This window comes from Myotis daubentonii, chromosome 5 (genome assembly GCF_963259705.1).
Source record: "Myotis daubentonii chromosome 5, mMyoDau2.1, whole genome shotgun sequence".
Taxonomy (NCBI): Eukaryota; Metazoa; Chordata; class Mammalia; order Chiroptera; family Vespertilionidae; genus Myotis; species Myotis daubentonii.
Window position 1 is genome coordinate 21,517,818 of NC_081844.1, and position 18,302 is coordinate 21,536,119.

At 49.8% G+C, this 18,302-nt stretch overlaps 1 protein-coding gene across 10 annotated transcripts in view; it reads left to right on the forward strand.

Annotated features, from left to right (window-relative positions):
* Positions 1–18,302, forward strand: part of BRD4 (bromodomain containing 4) — a 90,417-nt gene that overhangs the window by 56,076 nt on the left and 16,039 nt on the right. For 7 of the 10 annotated variants that reach the window (XM_059696460.1, XM_059696462.1, XM_059696461.1 and 4 more), the window contains exons 1-10: positions 1,207–1,525; positions 5,102–5,239; positions 6,500–6,635; positions 7,939–8,219; positions 8,856–9,218; positions 10,249–10,377; positions 15,399–15,608; positions 16,122–16,321; positions 16,532–16,827; positions 17,916–18,026. In XM_059696460.1, coding sequence (XP_059552443.1) covers positions 1,241–1,525; positions 5,102–5,239; positions 6,500–6,635; positions 7,939–8,219; positions 8,856–9,218; positions 10,249–10,377; positions 15,399–15,608; positions 16,122–16,321; positions 16,532–16,827; positions 17,916–18,026 — 2,149 coding nt within the window. In that variant the 5' untranslated portion in view covers positions 1,207–1,240. Of the gene's footprint in view, positions 1–1,206; positions 1,526–3,029; positions 3,102–5,101; positions 5,240–5,779; positions 5,904–6,499; positions 6,636–7,938; positions 8,220–8,855; positions 9,219–10,248; positions 10,378–15,398; positions 15,609–16,121; positions 16,322–16,531; positions 16,828–17,915; positions 18,027–18,302 lie in introns of those variants that run through there. The other 3 variants (XM_059696464.1, XM_059696465.1, XM_059696466.1) reach the window with 3 other exon arrangements.

An 18,302-nucleotide genomic window follows, 5' to 3' on the forward strand; every position in this document is an offset into this window, starting at 1 on the left:
GTAAAACAAAGACTTATATTTTTTTATATTTATTTTATATATTTAAATGCCATTTAACAAAGAAAAATCAACCAAAAAAATGAGTTCATAGGTTCGCCATCACTGGCATAGAGCATCAGCCTGTGGACTGAAGGGTCCCGGGTTTGATTCCCATCAAGGGCACATGCCCGGGTTGCAGGCTCAATCCCCAGTGGGGAGTATGCAGGAAGCAGCCTATCAGTGGTTCTCTCTCATCATTGATATTTCTGTCTCTCTCCCTTTCCCTTCCTCTGTGAAATCAGTTTTTAAAACAAAAACATGTACCCCTGACCTGCAGTTGTCCCTTTAGAATAACTTCAACAGGTACACAAATCACCCTTTTAAGGATGGTTTTGGCAGAATTTGGTGTGGCCCGAAGCAGGGGTCGTTCAAGTTAAAGGAATCCACAAGACAAGGGGCTCAGACAGGCGCTGGGTCGGGTGGGGATAAATAAGCTTTAAAAAGCAAGTTAATAAAATGGTAGGTCAAGTATGGATTCATTATTGTGTTATCAGCAGTTCCTTGTGGGATTTCTTTAATTAGCAACCACATATTATTTAAGTTGCCAGAAGATGTTCTTAGTAGTTAAGCATGAGGCTTTGCCTGGAGCACTCAGTAGTGGACAGTGGCCATCCAAGAAGGGCAGACCAGCCTTTCTACTCTTCCCTGCCTGGCCTCTGCTCATCAAATGGAATTACTGACTTGGTCCCATGATTCATGAGCCATAAATACAAACAAGAATTTTAATGTAAATGACATATTTGGGGCTTGCAAATCACCCTTTCTCATACATGGGCAGTGTCCCCTAAAAGCTCTCAGATGTTATAAAACCTGGTTTGTCTGGGTTTTTTTTGTTTTTGTTTGTTTTTCCTAAAAACCTGATTTGTTGCTCATTGTCCCTCCTGCATGAGCTCCATAGAGCCACAGCCCCTGCCACCTCCTGTTTGGCTTACCTCCATGCCCTGTTTCTCTCCATTGTTAACTATTCTCTTGCCTTTTGGGTGACAAGTCTTTGAGAAGAGCAGGCCCTGGAGCCCTTTTAGTCAGTGCATGGAGTGGCTCCTTGACCTATCTCATCCAACCAGTCTCTGGGAGAGGAGCTTACTCCTTGGTCGTCGTGGTGGTGTGGAGACAATGTCATCATGGTGGTGCCTCTCCACTGATGGTGGCTTTTCTTTTCCCTTTTAGAGTGCCCGGTGAAGAATGTGATGGGATCAGTAGCATGTCTTCGGAGAGCGGCCCTGGGACGAGATTAAGAAATCTGCCCGTAATGGGGGATGGACTAGAAACTACCCAAATGTCTACAACGCAGGCCCAAGCCCAACCCCAGCAAGCCAACGCAGCCAGCACCAACCCCCCGCCCCCGGAGACCTCCAACCCCAACAAGCCCAAGAGGCAGACCAACCAACTGCAATATCTGCTCAAAGTGGTGCTCAAGACACTATGGAAACACCAATTTGCGTGGCCTTTCCAGCAGCCTGTGGACGCCGTCAAGCTAAACCTCCCTGTGAGTAGCTTGGGCAGGAACCCAGAGTAGCATCTTCCAGGGCTCTTTTTACGCTGCTCCTGGGGAGGATAGACTTTAGGGCAGGGTAGAGATATGCTTGAGTTGTAGTGAAAGCATGAGACCCAGCTCTGAACTCCAGCACCCTCCGGCCCTAGAGTGAGTGGTTTCAGCAATCCTGATGAGTGGCAATGAGGAAGAATAGAGAACGTGCTTATTGGCTTAAGCAGATTAGGATCCCAGGATGTATTGTGTAGAGAGCAATTGAAACAAAGGTAAAGGAATACTTGCAGTTTTCCTTTGATTCCATGGGTAGCTGAAGTGGGAGCACTTCTGTCCCCTCTCTTCTCAGGTGCTCCTAACCTTCCCAGAAGTAGATGCGGTTGGTCAAACCATGCAAGAGAAGGCTGGCTTGCTGCAGGAGCAATCCTCTTCTGGTACTGGCGCCATCACTATCACTCAGAGCATAGGGCAGGAAAGGTAGTTGATTATTTCCCAGAGAGCCAGTTCATGGAAGTGGCCTGGCTAAAGGCCGGATATGGGTGCATCTTTGTCCCAGCTGCCTTTCTGCATGCCCTCATGCCTACCTGCCCCTTCGTGGCTATACTGCACTAGCTCTTAGTGTTTTTGTTTTGTTTTGTTTTTTTGTACTCTCTGCCTCTTCTCTCTTTAGAGAGGTTTCTGTTTGTCCACATTCCTAGCAAATGATTCTGGAAACTTGACTTGTAACCCTAACTGAACCTCAAGGAACAAATGGAATAAATGCTTTAATATTTTCTTCAAATGCTTTTAATTGTTTTTTTCTTCAAAGCATCAAGGACTGAATGTCTTTAAGTTGCTCTCTGCTGTTTGCCAAGTCCCATCCCTACACCTCCAACCCCTGGACCAGGAATTGGAATTAGATAACCCAGGCAGTGGTTTATGAGTGCTAGAGCTAGCTATATAGCTGTAGGACCCTCCGCCTTAGCCAGGCATCCAGTTTCAAGTAGGTTGAACACACTGGCATGATTCTCCTGGCTTAAAGGCCACTATATCTGTGACAACTGTCCAGTGCTATCTGTTCGCTGAATACATGTCATGTGCACTTGAGAAGAGAGAGTCAGGAGAGGGCACTGCAGGCCTGAGTCATGAACCGGCTCAGGAAAGAGGGTGGAGGCAAAAGAGGGTCCTCTCCAAATTTGGACTTCAGAGGCCACACTTGTCATTGACTATAACAAGGGGTAGAGGCAGCTGACCTGTCATTAGAGGGAAGCTCTTGGGAGAGCTTGCTACTCTGGTCTCTGGTTGAGCTGGTTGTGCAGGGTCCACAGATGAGGGTGATCTTCCTAGAGTAAATACAAAAAAATGGGTGAGAAGAAGCCCTGGGATGGAAACCAGGGAGGAGGTGGGAGCTTGCAGAGGGGAGCCAGGAGACCTACCAACAGAGCAGTCCCCCATGTCTCCACATTGGAGGCTACAGGGGGGCCAGAAATGAGGATTCCGACCTGACCCTCCTGTTGGCCTTTAGGAAGGCATTGGTGACCTTAGGAAGATGTGACGCAGAAGTAGAAACCAGATTCTCGACGGTGTGAATGAGAAGGTGAGGACACGAAGCCATCATTCAAAGAAATTTGGCTTTGAAGGGAAACGCGGCAGGGTCAGAACAAAGAAGGGGTTGGTTTGTATAGGGTGATGCAGAGGGCCGAGAGGGTGAGGCAGACAGGAGAAAGGGCACTGGGGGACCCTGGATTTTTAGGCAGCAGCATCCCGCCCAATGGGACAGCCACAGGGGCGGGTTGTCTATTAGGTCAAGGATCACCCTCAGCAGTTCTGATAAAGGAAAGAGAGGCGGATGGACAGCAGCACTGATCTAGTATCTTTAGAGAGGTAGGAATAGTGAGAAGTAGACCCAGGTGGGGAGGGTGGTGGTGTTGGTGGTGGGTGCTGGTAGGCTGGGAGCAATGTCATGCTAAAGCCCAGTTTTTTAGGGGACTCAACCCCCCACCCCTCCACCTCCCACTTTAGGAGATGTTAATAGGCTCACCCAAAAAAGGTTTCCTTTCCCTTTTTTCCTGTTTTCTGATGCCTTCCAGATCTTTACCTCCATTTTGGTCTCTGGTTCTTGTTGGACGTTTCATTAGAATGCCTGCCTCTTTGAAATTCAGTACACATGTATGGTTGGATTGTCATGCCAGTAAACCCACTGCGTTCTTGTCAGTTCCTTCTCCCTACCACCCCCCTTTTGTCTTCATCCCATCTCCTCCCTTGTCCTCTATCCTCAACCACTGCCCTGTTTGCCCTTGAGTCACTTGACACACTGGTCACTTCAAGCACCTGACACCCTCTAAGAGACCTCTGACCATAAATAAAATCTGGATTTCCATTGGGACAGATATATCTGGACTTGATTCTCTTGGGAGAGGTGATCAGAGCACAGTATAATGTAGAAAGTCTGGTTCAGTCTCCCCTTTGAGGCCTCTTGGCCAAGATGCCTAGAGCTGGGATCTGTGTGAGCTAGTGATTTTTGTTCCTTTTCTGGGTGTCAAAGCAACTCAAAACCTCACATCCCCAGCTTGCCTTTTCAGTACTGCCCACCACTGTTCCCAGGTAGGACGTTGGCACATGCTAACAGATAGGCCTTCCCCTGCCATAGGCTTCCACTTGGACTTGGTTTTGATACCCCATTCAAGCCTAATGGGGTTCTTGGTGGGGCTAGGTGGTTGCATGCAGGTCCCCTGCCTGGCTCTCTGTTCCGTCCACCTGGAAACCTAGGTGCTGCCTGTTCTGTCCCCAAATTCCCCTATGGTTGTTTTTAAAAATAAACATTTGGTTTTAGTATTCTAAACTTAGAAGAAAGCTGTGGCGATAGTAGTGTTTGATCCAAAGGGCTTGTGGACATCTATGCCTGCCATCTGGCTCCTTCTGTTTGGCACTTGTAGAATAAGATCCAAGGGTTTGAGGAGGGTCTGTGAAGGCTGTTGCAGATTCCTCATTTGGCAGGTAACCTGTTTAGTGCTTACTTGTACCAGATACTAATGGGTCCTTAGTGGTAGACTGTGTACAAGTAAAAGAAGTGAAAGGCCAATGAATTTGACTGAAGGTGGAGGTCTGCTCCATGATTGTTCAGTGTGACAAGAAGTAAGGGATCCAATTGTTAGGGGTGAGCTCTACTGCTGGTTCCATTGGAGTTTGCATTTTATGGACGCATAAAATTTCACATTGTGGAGAGAAAGTAGACCTGCCACAAGTTGGTTTTACTAGATAAGAACTGCTTTTTTAAAGGCTGTATGTTCTCCCCATTCTTTATTTAGAATGGAAGGTCACTTTAACATACAAAAAAAAATAGATCTCAGTAAAGACATCCTGTTCCCAGACAGGGCAGTGGCAAACTTGAACGCTTTTCCTCCAAATTACACCTAGCATTTGGGAATCCTTCCCTGGTTTACTTTATCTTGGGGTCTCCTTGAAATTGTTCACTGACGCCATGGAAGAGCTTCGGGCTGTGCATCTGTGGAGTGACCTGTGAGATCTGCAGGCCCAGCTATGAGTGCTGTGTGACTGCGGAGGTGACACTGGCCTTTTGCTCTCTCTGCTCTCCAGGATTACTATAAGATCATTAAAACACCTATGGATATGGGAACAATAAAGAAGCGCTTGGAAAACAACTATTACTGGAATGCTCAGGAATGTATCCAGGACTTCAACACTATGTTTACAAATTGTTACATCTACAACAAGGTGAGATGTTGGGGCTGGTGTCCAGCTGCCCTGCGGGGAGGAAGAGGCGGATATGTCTGAAGCCCATAGGCAGGGGTGTTGAAGTAGATTGGAGTCTGACAGAGGACACTTAGAAGCAGGGGTAATGGAACCCATGGTCTTGCCTGTGACTGTGTGGGGAGAGGGGTGCTCTCTGTTTTCTGAGCTGTCCTTGTTAGCTTGAAGCATGTGCTGCTTATGCCCTTGGGATTTGGGTTCTTGAGTATGTAGTAGAGAAGGTGTGAGAAGAACAGTGAGGACTTGTTAAAAAGTCCATTTGGATGATGTAAATTGTCAAGAAGTCTACAAAATGTATGCTCAAACAGAAACCTTGATGTGAGAGAAGGGGCAGTGGGGCCTGCCTCATCTAGAACTGTGAACATGACTATTGTCAACTTGTAGCAATAGAAGCAAGTATCCCCCAGTCTTATGTGTAGACCTGAAGATCACTTCTTAACCCAGTAGCCAAACCTTTAGACTTGGCTATGCCATGAAGCCAGATCATTTATTATTTACAGTTCAGACCACACATGTGATTAAAACCAACCCTTTCAAATAGAACGACCCTGGAGGGAGACACTATACAGAAATCACCTTTTGACCTCTGCTGGTGTAGTGGGTAAAATTGCCCAGAAGAGATGGGTAGGTGAGTTTCTTGAAGTTTACCACATTTTTTAAAAGTCTCAGCTCTCACTATTAGATTTAAGCAAAATGTGCCCAGATGAGGTTCTCAGTTTAGAGCTGAGGGGGAACAGCATATTACAGACTAGGGGAGATTGGGGATCCGTAAGGCAATATGAGATGGTCATTGCCCAGAGCCCCAGTGAGCTGCCTTGGAATACACTGGGGAACATGATTGGAGCCCTGCTAACGTATCTGTAGCAGGAAATCATGTGTAAATCAAGTATATCTAGTGAAGTTGAATTGTATTAAAAGAAGAGCCCCTGTGTCTGATTGATAGATTGTTAGATGTTTAAGGCATAAGGATGGTTTCTCAGATGGGCCAGTGCTTAAAAGGCTAAAGAGGGAGGTGCTGGCCCAGCAGACGTGCAGGTACATGAGACTGTGATGCCTAGTGGTATTAGCTGTGTTGTGGGCCTTTGGGGTTCATCTTGGGGAACCTGAATATGATGCTTCACATTTTGGGCAGAGGTGGTGGCACGATGTGGAGAATTCTTGCTCTGCTTAGAAGTTGGGGGGGGGGGGGGGGATTCTGACCCTCACCCTGCATGTCCCTTCCAGCCTGGAGATGACATAGTCTTAATGGCAGAAGCTCTGGAGAAGCTCTTCTTGCAAAAAATCAACGAACTGCCCACAGAAGAAACAGAGATCATGATAGTTCCAGCAAAAGGAAGAGGACGTGGGAGGAAAGAAGCAGGTAGGGCCCCCACACTGAAATACGAGGAAATGGCTTCATTTCTCCCCCATTGTTTGCCCCTCTCTACTCCAGTAGAAGACTAGCAGTGGTAGGAAGATGGCTGCTGGTTGGATACAGTTGGACGAGGTTCGGTGGTGGACCTGCCCAGCGGGTTCCACGATTGTGTAACCCTCCCCCAAAGTAGAAATAACTGAGCCCTGCCTTTTTTGATGGACTTCAGTTTAAGAAGAAAGTGTAACTTCTCTAAAATATTTTTAAATTATGTGAATTCTTTATCCTGCCAGCACCATAGATAGTCTCTGCTTTTTCATTTTAGAGAAAAGAAATTAATCTGACCAAAGGCATTTTTAACTAAAACCCAATCTTAGAGTCTTGGGGGTTTGCTATCTGAATTATCTTAATGTGCTTGTGTTGGAGCCCTGTCTGTTTTTTGGAGCCCAAACTTTTAGTCTGCCTTGCCTATCTCAGTGCCTATTTTTGCCTTCTGCATCTTGCCGTTCATGGTTCCTTGCTGCAAAACGGTGATGCTTGCAAGGTGGCCATGCTGTGAGCTATTTGCTTCTCACAGGAGCCAGCTTTCACCTGGCTTCCCACTGCACTCAGGAGAAGTGGTGACTTCATGGGAGCAATGGGAGTTAGTTGCCCTGGAATGCTGAGGGGTAGCCAAGGAGAGCTGGTCTCGAGTCACTGCTTAACCACAGAACCTGCCTGCATGTGGGGGCAGACATAGGGCTTTGTATGTCTGGACTCACCCGCATGGCTGCAGGGAGGCAGCAGCTGGCCAGTCTCCCTGTGGCTCAGGGAAGTGGGAGCTTGCCAGTTTCCAGAAGCCTTGGCCATGGCTTCTGATGCCCGCCCCTTACCAAGAACACTTGCTCAGAGGCAGTGCTTCTGGGAATGAGGACAGCACTGCCCAAAATTGCCAAGAAACATTTTTCTGCTCTTCATCCGCAGTCCTGGTGCTGACTCTCAATGTGTGTTTCCTCCTTCAGTCCAGCCCTCCCTGCTTATGAAGGGTCTTTGTGCCCAAGAGGATACTTGCATCCCAAGACCCCCAGGAAGTGTGAATGCAATGCACCCACCACTACTGAAACCCTTTCTCCCCACCCCGCCCCAGCAGGTGGACAGACTTAGCTGAGGTCTGGGGTGTTTGAGATGTTTTCTCTTAGGCAAATAGCTGTGGTGACACTGTGTGCCACGTCTATGAAGATCTGTGCTCACCATATGTGGCAATGTCCCCAGGAGGTCCGCTTGCATGTGTCGGGTACAGCATCTAACCACCTATCCCTTTTATGGTTGGTAGGGCCGGCAAAACCTGGCGTCTCTACGGTACCAAACACAACGCAAGCATCGACTCCTCCGCAGACACAGACCTCTCAGCAAAACCCTCCACCTGTGCAGGCCACACCTCACTCCTTCTCCACCATCACCCCAGACCTCATTGTCCAGACCCCTGTCACAGTGGTGCCTCCCCAGCCACTGCAGACTCCCCCGCCTGTGCCCCCTCAACCCCCACCCCTACCAACTCCCCAACCTGTGCAGAGCCATCCACCCATCATTGCGGCTACCCCACAGCCTGTGAAGGTGAGTGTCCCTTAGGTGCTTGTGTGTGGCCCAGCCCGACCACTGGTGGGCTCCTACCACCTCAGCTAGCGCCCTCCCACCCCTACTCCTTGATTTGTAGCAGTGAGCCTTGCAGGAGATAGCTACCCATCCTTGCCAGTGCTTCATGAAGAGCGTGTCCTGGCTCCCAAGGGCACTTGTGAGTGTTGGGGGTTTGGGGAGAGGATTAACTCAGCATAGTCCAGAAGCTACTGACCCAAAGATCCCATAATGGAGGCACTGTCTCCTGAGGTTGTTGACCCCTCCCATTTCTGATTTAGACCATGCATGTTGACAGAGGCTAGCTAAATAGTTTCTGAAACGTGCCTTCCAAGGTGGCTTAGTGGCAGGCTCGGATCTGGGAATCCCCCAATAATGAGTAGGAAGCTGCGTCAGGATTGTTTTGTTGGCCTTTGATGAGCAAATATAGTGCTCAATGGCATGCATTCTGCCCTTAGCAGGGCCTGTTCCAGCTGCAGAGCAGAGTGGTGGAACACGCTCTCCTATTCCTTGGGAGGGTTGGGACCATAGGAAGGACCTGGTCTCAGGAGTGACACTGAGGGCTCGAAATGCCAACCACACCCTTGACTGTGCTTATCTCTTCTGTGCTTTCTGCAGACAAAGAAGGGTGTTAAGAGGAAAGCAGACACCACCACCCCCACTACCATCGATTCCATTCATGAGCCACCTTTGCTGCCCCCAGAGCCCAAGACCACCAAGCTGGGCCCCCGGCGGGAGAGCAGCCGGCCTGTGAAACCCCCAAAGAAGGATGTGCCCGATTCACAGCAGCACTCAGCACTGGACAAGAGCAGCAAGATCTCGGAGCAGCTCAAGTGCTGTAGCGGCATCCTCAAGGAGATGTTCGCCAAGAAGCATGCCGCCTATGCTTGGCCTTTCTACAAGCCCGTGGACGTGGAGGCGCTGGGCCTTCATGACTACTGTGACATCATCAAGCATCCCATGGATATGAGCACAATCAAGGTGGGCCAGCAGGTGTCCATGAGGCCAGGGAAGACCCCAGAACTGTGCCCTAGCAGCTCTCTAGCCGCCTCACCAGCCCAAAGGAGTGAAGCTCCCCCTTCTGGGAACTGTAGGGACATGCTCCTAGACCAGTGATGGCGAACCTTTTGAGCTCGGCGTGTCAGCATTTTGAAAAACCCTAACTTAACTCTGGTTCCGTGTCACATATAGAAATTTTTTGATATTTGCAACCATAGTAAAACAAAGACTTCTATTTTTGATATTTATTTTATATATTTAAATGCCATTTAACAAAGAAGAATCAACAAAAAAAACGAGTTTGCGTTTCACCTCTGACACGCGTGTCATAGGTTCGCCATCACTGTCCTAGACAATGAGGCAGTTTTGGTCAGACAGCAGTGCTGCTTCCTAGTCTTAGGAAAGAGCCCTCTTGGGTCTTGGGGCCCAGTGCCCACTGGCACCTTGCATACAGTAGATGCTCCAGAGAGTGTGGGGGCTGGTGACTTTGTCAGGCTGTGTCATAGGGAGGGCCTTGCTGTCTTCTCTCGGTAGGAGGCACATGACAAGCACTGGCATTTCATCACTGTCATATTCTGAAGCCTTCTGGTTTTATTGTAAGCTTTTTTGCATTTTTCTTCTTCCGAGAGTGGAGTAAGCCTTTCCAAACATGGGGTGGGCACTGTGGGGACAACTATGTTCCTTTTGACCCATGTTTTGTCCTGTGTCACCAAAACAAGTTTTATACACCTGGTCATAACAGGGCCCAGCCCTACCTTTTCAATTCTGGCTTAAGCTCTGCCTCTGTGGATTCTATGTCCACTTCTCCCTTAGCCAGGCAAAGTGACCACATGGGTGGATTTCCAGCCCTGAGAATTGCTGTTGAGTGTCTCCTTTTCCACCTGGCACTGAGAACTAGGGTGATGACCTCTTTCCATGATCTGGTTTAAATCCCCACTTGCTCCTGCTAGCAGCCCTCCCTGTTGCCACCTTCCACCAGCAGGGGCAGACACAATCTGTCTTGTCTTTCCAGTCTAAACTGGAGGCCCGTGAGTACCGTGATGCTCAGGAATTTGGTGCAGATGTCCGGTTGATGTTCTCCAATTGCTACAAGTACAACCCTCCTGACCACGAAGTTGTAGCCATGGCCCGAAAGCTCCAGGTGAGGCTCTGGGAAGCTCCTGGGCAGTCCAGGCCTCTGTGGGCCTTGACAGACTTTATCTCTGTCACTCACTTTTGGCATATGCCACATTGCTTTGGAATAGTGGACTCCGGATAACACCTATTTCATGTTGAGATCATTTCATTATAATTAAAGCAGGGGTGTTGGATGGGGTTTGGGCCTTGGGCATTTTGGGTTTTATTTGGGGTATCCCACTGAAAGCCCCCATCTCCCTTGCATTTGGTTGTCCTTGTTTGTAAGACTGTGTGCTGTTCATGGCCCAATCTTTTCTCCAAAACATACCTGTCTCAGGTCAGCGGGAGGGGGCAGGGGCGACGGCGACGACACTCTTGCCAGGTAGACACTTTGTCACAGTTGTGAGCTAAAGTAACTACGTGACCTTGGGCATTTCTTTACTATAGTCCTGAAGCCATGGCTTGCCTTCCAACTGCAGAGCCTCTGCTTTCAGATGTTCCATGTGTTCACAATGCCCTAATGGGATTCATGGTCCCTCAAGTGGATCCTGGCTGTGCACACTAGCTGTGCGGGGAATGGAGGAGCAGATTATAGCATAAATGTGTGCACCGCGTGCGTTCTTTGTGTGTGGTGTTTTTTAAAGGGAAACATACACAAGTATCAACAATCTTTGGTTAGATCAGAGGTTAAATTGTGAAGAATAAAGTCAATATTTAGTACTGTTATCTGTCTTATTTATTTATTTTTTAATCTTTAAAATTACACATGTAAGGCTCCAAGTTGCTTCTGCTTTTAGGGACAGATACAGCAGGTCATGGGCTAGGCCACATGCCAACACAAGGTGTAAGTGCTCTGGCTGGAGCTCAAGTCCATCTCACATCCCACGTCCAACCCTCATCTGGTGGCTGGATGGGACTTCCTCACACTTGGCTTTTCCAAGCACTTATGAAATACTTTCAGGGCAGAAGTCAGGACTTGGAACTACTTTTGCATCTTGTGGGTCTATTCCAGTTAAAGATCACCTGAGCCCTACTGCCCACCTGCCTCCCAGATATGTTAGCTCCACATGTTTTACTGGAGCCAAGGCACAGTCTCCTCAGTTCTTCCACTTGGCCCCTGTCCTGGTCAGGGGCTGCCTTGGGTTCAAAGAATGTGTCCAGAACACTTGGGGTAGGAAAAAACCTTGTTATTAGTATGGACCTGTCTGGTTTTATTTTGTCTTAGTTTTGGGGAGGCAGGGGGCTCTCTTTATTTGGTCCTGTTGGCTTTCTTCGCATTCCTGCTGGTTCACTCTCTTTACCGTTTCCCATCCTTGAAGGTAGTTCAGGCTTTATCATTTTCCTGCAATTCTCACATGTGGCCACCAGGTGGCAGTGGAGCTCGCAGTATTGCACCTTGACAAACACCTAACTCTCCTCGGAGACCCTGGGCAGCTTTTCCCCAGGTTGATTCCCACACACTATATCTGCCGTCATGCAACCAGATAAACCCAAACAGGTTTCCTGCCAGCACCAAAGATTGTCTTCCTAACTTGTGTGCCTGTTTTAAGGTTGGTGTTTTCTTGTTTATTTTGCTTTTATTTCTTCTGGGAGTGGTATAAGCATGCTTTCAAGGCCTGGTTTGTGGTTTTTTTTCTTCTTTTTTTTCTTTCTAATATATATTTTTATTGATTTCAGAGAGGAAGGGAGAGGGAGAGATAGATAGAAACATCAATGATGAGAGAGACTCATCGATCGGCTGCCTCCTGCATGCCCCACACTGTGTGGGGATCGAGCCCACAACCCGAGCATGTGCCCTTGACTGGAATTGAACCTGGGACCCTTTAGTCCGCAGGCTGACGCTCTATCCACTGAGCCAAACCAGCTAGGGCTCAGAGCAGGCTTTACCCATAGCAAGGCCACTGATAGGCTTGTCACACAACAGCCTTTTTCTAAACATTGATTCTAAGTACCAGGCTGGGCTGGGCTGGGCAGTACATAGGTGGGTAGCCCAGCACAGGACCACCTCCACCCCCAGCCTGCTTTGCCTGCTGCAAGGTATGGGTCACCTTATTATTGAAAGTAACATACCAGGAGGAGGGTGGGGGTCTCTGAATGGCAGAGTTAAAGTGTCAAGCTCTCTGACCTCTCTCTCTGAAAGGCAGTTGCTGTCTGTATGGCATTGCGGGCTTTGTTTTACTTCTTTTTCTCAAAGCTCTCCTGGATCAACATGGTTTAGATCATTGGATTTCCCAGCAGGAAGGGAGAGGAGAGAGGAACAAAGCCCCAAACCCTTGTTTGCCTTTGTAAGAGGTCTTGAGACCTGTTGTCTCTTAGTAAGGCTGTGCCCAAGGACTGGGATTTACCTGGGAAGAGTATATGGAAAAGGATCTTCTTTGTTTTCCTCTTCCAGCCTCTAAATTCTGGGCTTGGCAGCTATTGTCACAAATCTCTGGGCTTGAGGTTTCCTCAGGAGCCCGAGGGTGACTTAGGACCAGAGCTATTGGTAGTACTACCCTCTCTTCTCTGTTGTGAAATAAGTGATTTAGGATGTTTAGTACCCATGTGGGCTATATGTTTATTTCAAGAAAAAGTGCAAATTAAAGTAGAATGCAATTGTGCGTATAGTACAGAAAAAAATTGAACTGAAACTGAAACGTGTTGGTATTCTGTATTAGATCCCAGAGACAGGAAGCTTTTGAGGGGTGAGTGTGTGTCTGAGTATCTTTCACTCATGGCTACATCCCTAGTAGGTCTCCTGCTGCCTGTATTCCATTTCTCTTTTTGTGCCCTCTGTGCCTTGGATGTGGCCAAACCCCACAGCACTATCCAGACTTGGCTGAGATGGAGCTGGACTACACTTCCCTCCGAGAGTCTCCAGCTGCCTGGCTTTGATTCAATTCACTTGGAGGTCTTTGGGCACTGCGACTTCCCAGCATCTAAACATCTGTTTCATTAAAAGGGGCAGGGGTGGTGGGCAGTGGGCAGTATACTTCCCCCGTGAATCTGATGCAGCCCGGTTAAGTGATCCTGGTCAACATTCTAGCGAGAGGAGGTACTTGTTCTGAAACTAGTGTGGTTTGCTGGTGCAAAGAATCACATTGTAGTCCAGATTCATGGGGTAGAGTACAGATGATGGCATGCTGGGCGGGGAAGCTGGGTCTACCTTGAGACACACCAGGACAAGTGCTGTCTCTCTCCCCGCCCCCCATTTCCACAGCAGCCAAAACCTGTGCAGAAGAAACAGGGACATCCTTATGGCAAGAGTAATGCTGCCTGGCAGCTGGCAGGGGAGTCTGGGCCAACAGACAGGTGGCATGAAGTATCTCCCATTTGGTAAAATGTTACTTCCTAGTAGCACTGGGTGCTGGGCCCTGCGTGCTGCTCTCCCCCTTTCATGGAGTCCTGATGCCCTGACACCTTGTCGGACACACTTCTCTCACCTGCCCCCCTGCTTCTTGGAAGGAGGCCTAAATCTTCCAGATGCTTGTGTCAATCACTCAGGGGCCTGGGCGGAGAGGATCTTTCTCATCCCACCGGGGTCTCTGCTCTGGCGTGAAGCCGCCTTTCCCTGGCAGCCTGGGTGGTGGTTTCTGTTTACTCCTGTTTTTTCCATATTCCTTAGACCTGCTTCAGGATAGTCCAGGCCTTCCTGGAAAAGGAGCTGCCTCAGGGGAGGCCACACTGAGAGGTCTGGAGGGGAGGTGACAGCACCACAGTTGTGTGGGATGCCTGCCTGCCCTGCTGCCCAGGGGGAGGGGAAACGAGCTGTGTTTTCAGAGACATGAGGGCTTCTAGAGCTGGCTCTGTCAAGTGTGCTCCAGTTTGAAACAACAGCCTTGGAGCTCAATCCCATGGCCCTCCTGGGCCACACTGCTCTCTGGGGCATCAGTTCACACTTAGGGAAGGCCCCTTCCATCCTTTGAGATACCATGTTGACTGACTTACGCCAGGCTTAAAGCAGATCCCAATTTCCTGCTGGGAAGCCAGCTTTTTCCTTCCCCTTCTGCCCTCTGTCCTGGGTCATCACTGGATTTGTGATAATGAAGTCCTCAAGGTAGGATGGGACCTGCCAGTTAATTAGTGAGGCAGCAGATGCTGGATCGCCAGGGGCTCAGGCAGGGCTGCTGACCCCCTGAGCTCCATGACCTCATAGTCCCATCAGATTCCTGGATCTTAGAATTGGAAGGTTTCAGAGTCTCCTGGGGTGTGATCTCAAGTTCAGTAGTCCCATGGCTTTTGCTCAGGTGCTTACACCTCATAGAGCTGGCACCCTCCTGGAGCTTATCCTCAGCACCTCCACATCCACTATCTTGTAACTTTCTTAACTAGCCTGGCATGCTCTGGAGACACCTTAGCCGGTGGCATGGGTCTGCTCAGTTATGTGCCCCAGAGGTGATCTGATGAGGGGGGAGGCACATCCAGCTATTTGCCTGCTGCAGCAGGACTGGACCTTTTCACTGGCTGAGGGCTCTACTGGGTACACTTTCACCACTGGGCCTTTGCTCATGCTGTTTTCTCTGCCTGGTACACTCTCTAAAATTGTGGGCCCCACATCCTCCCTGCAGGAATGTGAACTGGAGGTAGACAGAGCCTCCTGCGCTGGTCACTGTTGTGTTCTGGTGTCCAATTCCAGTATTCAGAAGGCTCCCTTGGGATGTGCTGACTGAGCGCCAATCTGACAAGAACCTTAAAGCACTCTTTCTGTGGGTCCTGGTCTCAGCCCACCATTTATCAAGGGTCCTCAGTGGTTGGCTGCTTCCTGCAACCTATGTCCCTGGTCCTTACCTAGACTGTGTCCAGGCTGTGTCAGGAGCACCTTTCTCCTCAACATGAGATTTGAGAGAGGAGTGTTGGAATTGGTGTCAGGGAGCCCTAGCCAGAATGTTGCCGTAGTGGCAGGGAAAGGGTTACCATCGGTCTAGCTCTCTGACCTTCCCGCTCACTTCCTGTTGAGTTGACCCCAGTAGCCAGTGAAGCTATAGTGACAGTGGGCCACAGCCTGGTGGGGACCCAGCAGCCCTGACGGGCATGGCTTTCCCCCATCCCCACCTCCCTACCCCTCAGGATGTATTCGAGATGCGCTTTGCCAAGATGCCGGACGAGCCTGAGGAGCCTATGGTGGCTGTGTCGTCCCCTGTGGTGCCACCCCCCACCAAGGTTGTGGCCCCACCCTCATCCAGTGACAGCAGCAGCGATAGTTCCTCGGACAGCGACAGCTCGACTGATGACTCTGAGGAGGAGCGAGCCCAGCGGCTGGCCGAGCTTCAGGAGCAGGTGAGGCATGACTACTTCCATCCCTGGTCCCCCCCGGAATCCATGGATCAAGCATTCTCCCCAGAGGTCTCCACGAGATGATCATGGCTCTGAGTCCTGGCAAGAGCAGAATTCCCAGTGGTGCCATTGTGCTAGATCACGGGCATATTGAACGTATGCATATGTATGTCACACATGGAGATGGGGAGATATGGCTGCTCTTTGGGCAGAAGGGAGGCTTCTGGATCCTTCCAGTGTCTAGAAGGAGGCCAAGCCAGGGGCTGCATGAGTGTTCTGCAAGCTGGCCATTGGGCGTTTAGTGCCCAGTGTGTCTGCACTCCTGCCCAGTCTCCTAGGCCCAGAATGGCCAAAGGGCTTGAACAGCTTATCATTTTAGGTGGTGGTTCTGGGCACCTTTGGAGTCCAGGGCCTGGGTGGGCATGGACACTTTAGAAATCTGATGGAGTGGCAGGTCAGGCAGCTATGTACCAGCCCCAGTGTGATTGGCATGTGTCTTGCCTGTATATTCCATAGCTCAAAGCCGTGCATGAGCAGCTTGCAGCCCTCTCGCAGCCCCAGCAGAACAAACCAAAGAAAAAGGAGAAAGACAAGAAGGAAAAGAAAAAAGAAAAGCACAAAAAGAAAGAGGAAATGGAGGAGAATAAGAAAAGCAAAGCCAAGGAACTTCCTCCCAAAAAGACCAAGAAAAACAACAGTAGCAACAGTAACACAAGGTCTGTACCACCCTAACGTTCTCCAGGTTTGGGGGGGAAAGGGGGGGTGACAGGTAGAATGGTGCAGACGGCAAGGACACCACAGCAGCTCCCCTGTTAACAGTGAAGACCAGTAGAGTGGGGGAATAGAAAGGACCCATTCCAATGAAGGAGTGGAACGGGTCCCCAGCTTCCCGGGGTACCCATTGTGTCTGCATTGTCCCTTCATAGCAAGAAGGAGCCGGTGCCCATGAAGAACAAGCCTCCTCCAGCATACGAGTCAGAGGAGGAGGACAAGTGCAAGCCCATGTCATATGAGGAGAAGCGCCAGCTCAGCCTGGACATCAACAAGCTCCCTGGTGAGAAGCTGGGCCGAGTGGTACACATCATCCAGTCTAGGGAGCCCTCACTCAAGAACTCCAACCCCGACGAGATTGAGATCGACTTCGAGACCCTAAAGCCATCCACCCTGCGGGAACTGGAGCGCTACGTCACCTCCTGTTTGCGGAAGAAACGGAAACCTCAAGGTGCCCTTGGGTTCCCCTGGGGTTTGGGGATTGGAGGGAGGTCCCAGGCAGAAGAAGGTTGGCCAAGCTGCTTTTTCCTGCCCTTCCATCAGAGAGGCCCCTGTGGGCACCTCAGGTGACTCTCTTCCAGACTTGGCTTTTTCCTTGACATAGACACCTCTGGAGAATTGGGACATGACATTCAATTCTGGGCTGTCAGTGCCTTTCTTGACCTCTCTGGTTGATGGTCACCTGGGGCCCACCTGCACCTTGGTATTCTAAGCCTTGCTCTGAGCAGGAGCTGTTTTCATCTTCAACCTCTGAAGTCTTTCCCCCCAAAGCCACACACATAGCATCCCCTCACCCCACCCTTTTGGTGCCTCTGAGGGTTGAGGCTGGGAGAGTCTTTAGGGCAGCTTTGTGCCTGCCTGCCATTCTTCTCGAGCTCAGCATGGCCCCCTCTCTATGAGTCTTCCAGGCAGCCCTTTCCTGTTACAAGTGTCTTGTCTTGGCTCAGCTTTTTATTTTATTTTTATTTTATTTTTTATTGCTTAAAGTATTACAAAGGGTATTACATATGTGTCCTCCCCCCCCCCCCCCCCCCCCCAATCCCCTAGCCTCCCCTATCTCCCAAGGCTCAGCTTTTGTCTTAAGATCAGTAGGACTTAGGATCCTTAGCAGGGCATTGTATGCAGCCTTCATCCCAGCCCAGGCTGACTCCAGGGATCCTTGGGCCTCTTCACTCACAGCCAAGAAAGTTACTGAAGGAGCCTTAGCCTGACAGTCCTCCTCATAGGGAATTTCCTCCTCCCTGTTTCTTAATCCTGATGAACGCTGCAAAGGTGATTCTGAGAGATTGGTCAGGGGCGGGGCAAGCTTCTTGAAATTCTGGTATAAACTGAGTTTTTGGCCAGCAGGCAGGAGGCTAGCATCTTATCACTGGGGAACAGGGGGCTGTTTGGGGGCTGGGATGCTGTCAGGGGCAGCCTTCTGGCTTGTGGGGCACAGACTGCCCCCTGGCCCTTCCTCCAAGCAGTGGAGTACATTTGGGTTAAGAGCAGCCCCAGGGTTGGGCCTTGCCTGACGCAGTTCATATTGTTTTACTGCAGCCGAGAAAGTGGATGTGATTGCTGGCTCCTCCAAGATGAAGGGCTTCTCGTCCTCTGAGTCTGAGAGCACCAGCGAGTCCAGCTCCTCTGACAGTGAAGACTCCGAAACAGGTTAGGGTCCTACTCAGCATCTTGTCCCACTCCTGCCTGTGTTCAGCACCATTTGTCATATGTGATGGTCATAAGAATTACCTGGTCACTGTTTTAACTCTAACTGGGGTGGTGAGTAGCCTGGCACCCTGTTTTCTCCCTCATGGACTGGGCTAGGAGGACACAAGTGGCTGAAGGTATTGACACTGCAGAACTGGGGTGGGGGAAAGCTGGTGAGGATATTGGGTGCTGGGGGCCCAGGTGTTGGCATTGATCCTAGTGTGACCCTACACAGCT